The following is a 4552-nucleotide window of genomic DNA, read 5'->3' as shown; positions in this document are numbered from 1 at the left end:
CATAGAATGCTTCTTTTGTTTTTCCCTCCATAGTCTTCTATTTCTCCTGCAGGGTTAAGATCTTCAGACAGACATGAATGTAACTTAATCTTTGGATACATTCAGTTTCTTGAGGAACTCCAGTAGCTTTCAGGGTAAGCAGATTCTTGAACTGGGGTTGCATTCTTCTTATTAAAGGAATTGGTACATTAAATCAATGAGAGGTGAATAAGGAGTCGTAATATAAAGTAATCTCCTAACTTAATAGGGCATGAAGGCTGCTTCTGTATCCTGGTATGTATGTTCTATTTTCACTTTGGATACAATACTCACATTTTAACTACTGAAATATAACAATTATAGGGAGTCTTTTAAAAAAGTTAGTCTTGCTGGATGTGCCTTGTAACAATACTTTTGAGAAAAAAGAACTTATCCTGTCCTAAATAATAGGAGAGTGATGACAGTATTAATCCATAATTTTCTGGTTTTTGTCTTCTCTTACTTTGGAGGAATAAGGAACTGGCTCCATTCCTTATTAGGAGAGCAATATTTTAATGATTTCTCAATTAAAATGAACCTATAAGTAATGTGTTTAGCCTTTATCTTTTGAAAAAATCAAGATATAAATTACGTTAAAAAACACATATTAAGAAAGAAAAGGCAGGGCTGGGGAGATAGCTCAGTAGAATAAGCACTTGTCTGGAAAGCTCAAGGGCCTGAGTTCAATCCCTGGTTCTGCCAAAAGAAAGAAAGAGAAGAAAGAAAGAAAGAAAGAAAGAAAGAAAGAAAGAAAGAAAGAAAGAAAGAAAGAAAGAAAGAAAGAAAGACAATTTCATACTACTATCTTAAATTTTCAATAGAAATTCTGGTTAGTGGATCTCTTACGTAAAGTTCAACATGTGACATAAATTTCAACATTTTTTAAAATCAGCCTATTTGATTTTCCTCCATTATCCTCTTTTAAGGACTACCCTCATCTTCAAACTAATTTTTGCTCATCTTTGCTACTTTTAATCTGCTAGCTCAGTGTGTCCCGCTTCTCAAGATTTGTGCAATGTCTGTGCATCCATCATACATTTACAGCTTTTTTCTTTTGCCACTACCTACTGTCACATCAAGTATTCTACTATTCATGAAAGTCCTTCATCTCCTTACCACCTCATAGTCAATAGATTTTTAAAAGATATATTAATATCTTTATTCCAGAAAAACTTAGCTTTAGAAATTACATGGCTTGAGAAAAACTTTCTTCTATGGTTCTCTGAAATTGTGCTATGGAAAGAAAAAAAAGAACTATGTTCTAAAGGAAATGTCCATTGGCTTCGCTAATGCTGCTAAGCATCTTTTTGCTTATTGAACTGGACTCCAAAGCCCATTAGACTAGACACTAATCTCAGAAAAACATTGTCCCCTCATGTATTACTGCAATAATTATCATTTATTTACTTCAGTACTACTTAGGTAATTATTCTTTAATGAGATTAAGAAGGGATTTTTTTTTCAGACCATACACTGACTTTGATTAAAGGAAGCTATTGGTACAAGGGGATGATTTATATTTTTCTTCATTTAAGTTTCTTTAAAACTTGTAAAATGGGGTGGTATATTGCAGCTGTGCTAATATGTTTATTAGTTAATTAATTTTCAAAGGTCAACCCCGTGAAGTTTGTTGATATTTCAGAACAGCCTAGGAATTCCTAACAGGAGCACTTGGAACACAGCCTACATTTAATCAGTCTTTGATCTTCCTGTTGTTCAGTGAGAGGCCACCTACAGCCCGGGGACTGAAGTTTTTGATAATAAAAGAAAAAGAAACTAGACATATTCAGGTCCAGACAGCTGACCAAATTCAGCCCATGTGTTGTGTCAATATGTCACACTAAGGGTGTGGGCTAATAGAGAATATATCATGTATTAAGTCTCGGAAGACACATATGGTCCTTGATCTATAATGAAACCAAGTTAACAAGCCTGGGGAAAAGTTTCATCCATTTATTTGTATCTTTGATTTTGTTATTTGTTTTTACATTTGTCGTTGTTTTTACTCTTTACAATCAAAAAATATGGAAGTGTAAAGAAGAAAAAAAGGAGCACAAAGGATATGCATAGCATTGTTAGTAATATTCTGGGCTTTTTTTCTCCTTACAGAAATAGTTCAGCAGCACTGCTATTATGCCTTTCCTGTGGCCATTATGTCACTTCTAAATGGGATGGGCCTCACTCCAGTGTCCTTCATCCTCAATGGCATTCCTGGTCTGGAGGATGTGCATCTATGGATCTCACTCCCGTTCTGCACCATGTACAGCATTGCCCTCACAGGGAACTTTGGGCTTGTGTACCTCATCTACACAGAGCAGTCCTTCCACAGACCCATGTTCATCTTCCTGGCCCTTCTTTCCATCACGGATGTGCTCATGTGCACCAGCACTCTTCCCAACACTCTCTGCATACTCTGGTTCAACCTCAAGGTCATTGATTTTAAAGCCTGCCTGGCGCAGATGTTCTTTGTGCACACCTTCACAGGGATGGAGTCTGGTGTGCTCATGCTCATGGCCCTGGACCGCTACGTGGCGATCTGCTATCCCCTGCGCTATGCCACCATCCTCACTAACGTGGTCATTGCTAAGGCTGGGCTCCTCACTTTTCTCAGGGGTGTGCTTCTTGTCATCCCTTTCACTTTGCTCACCAAGCGTCTAACATATTGCAGGGGCAACATCATCCCCCACACGTACTGTGACCACATGTCTGTGGCCAAGATATCCTGTGGGAATGTTCAGGTCAATGCCATCTATGGGCTGATGGTTGCCCTCCTGATCGGGGGCTTTGACATCCTGTGCATCACCATCTCCTACACTATGATTCTTCGGGCAGTTGTGAATTTATCATCAGCAGATGCCCGGCAGAAGGCCTTCAGCACTTGCACTGCTCACATCTGTGCCATTGTCATCACCTACGTGCCAGCCTTCTTTACCTTCTTCACACACCGCTTTGGGGGACACACTATTCCTTCCCATATACACATCATTATGGCTAATCTCTACTTACTCATGCCTCCCACAATGAACCCTATTGTGTACGGGGTGAAAACAAAGCAGATACGAGAGTGTGTCATTAGGTTCTTATTTAAAGGAAAGGATAATCCTTCTCATGACATTTAAGTAGAGTCTTCTGAGAAGTGAGAGTTCACCAAGTTAAGATAACCAAATCCATAGAGAATCCTCCCAATGAAACTGTGTACATGGCCAGTTGGAAACTTTCACAAAGCTCCGATATTTCTCTCTTTTGAAGGGTGACTCTGTTTATATGGGTGGAGACCTTCTGTTGCAACATTCAAAGGATCTTGACTGATAGAGGACTTCAGTGTTCACTGCAAGTAATCTTTAGAGACAAGTATCTCTGTCCTGAAAGACAATCAATACTCATCGCGACATAGTGGGTAGATCTCTAAGAATGGAGTTAAATATTGCATAATGTCTAATCACTGGCACACATAATCTATGTTTATTAATATCTGTGCTAATCTATCTCATCTTTCTCCTGCTCAACTCATTTGGAGTTGATTCTTGTGTTCCATCTTCTATCTTTTGCTTAAATATAACCAAATGAGTGTGTTTTCATATATTTTCGCAACAGCTTTATAAAAGATCTAAATTTCACAACTGATAATACCCAAGAGTTAAGAATAACTCCAACGACCATCAACAAACAAACTGTGGTTGATTCAAATATATAGATAACTATAAGAGATGAAGAATGTATGTTTTATATTTTCATTCATCTAATGCATAGAATTGGGCCACACTTTAAGACATTGTTTAAGTTCAAGAATGAGAGGCAAAAATGTGAATCCATTTGAAAACTGACTGCTCTCAATAATTTTAGCAGCTGCTTTTTCTCATTCATTAAGCTGTTTATTTTGTGACAAAGCAAAGAGAGAGAGAGAGAGAGGGAGAGAGAGAGAGAGACAGACAGAGAGAGGGGGGGGGGCAAGAGGTGTGGTTCTCAGTTCCTGACCAAGATGGTAGGCACAATGTATAGACTTAGTGCATTTGTGCAGAAAGCTACCTTTATGATGTGTGATTTTTCTGGGGACTCATGCTGTTGTCCTACAAAAGTCCTATTGATAACAACATGTCTTCAACACATGTATGACTCGGTGAAACATTTCTGTCTTGCCTCCTCTACCTTTTGTGTGCATTTTAGAAAGTATGCATATGTTCTTTTCTTTCAGAAGCATGTTTGCTTTGGTAGAGATCAAATGTTCGTGTTTTTACACAAACAATAAGACCAGTATAACATTAAAAATTTCAACTTCCATCTTGAAAGTATCCATCTATTTTCTTTTCAGAAATGAGCTTTTGGGCCAGGGAGAGAGCTCAGTAGAATAAGCACTTGCCTGGAAGTGCAAGATCCTGAGTTCAATCCTCAGTACCACAAAAAAAAAAGGTGTCTTATTGTCTGTGTACGTGTATACATGTTTTTGTAGTGTTTCTAGTGATTATTCTTTATTTCAAGTAATGTTTGAACTCTACTTAGATTATATTTTACATAATGAGAATTTAATCAAATTTTT

At 37.8% G+C, this 4552-nt stretch overlaps 1 protein-coding gene across 1 annotated transcript; it reads left to right on the top strand.

Moving 5' to 3' along the window:
* Positions 1 to 2171: 2171 nt before the first annotated feature.
* Positions 2172 to 3137, top strand: LOC101584732 (olfactory receptor 52N1). Its single transcript, XM_004642016.1, has one exon. The coding sequence runs from the start codon at positions 2172 to 2174 to the stop codon at positions 3135 to 3137; it is 966 nt and encodes a 321-aa protein (XP_004642073.1).
* The last annotated feature ends 1415 nt before the right edge of the window (positions 3138 to 4552 follow it).

This window comes from Octodon degus, unplaced genomic scaffold (genome assembly GCF_000260255.1).
Source record: "Octodon degus isolate 3935 unplaced genomic scaffold, OctDeg1.0 scaffold00146, whole genome shotgun sequence".
Lineage (NCBI taxonomy): Eukaryota > Metazoa > Chordata > Mammalia > Rodentia > Octodontidae > Octodon > Octodon degus.
Note: the sequence above shows the minus strand (reverse complement) of the source record. Positions and strands in the feature narration are given on the sequence as shown.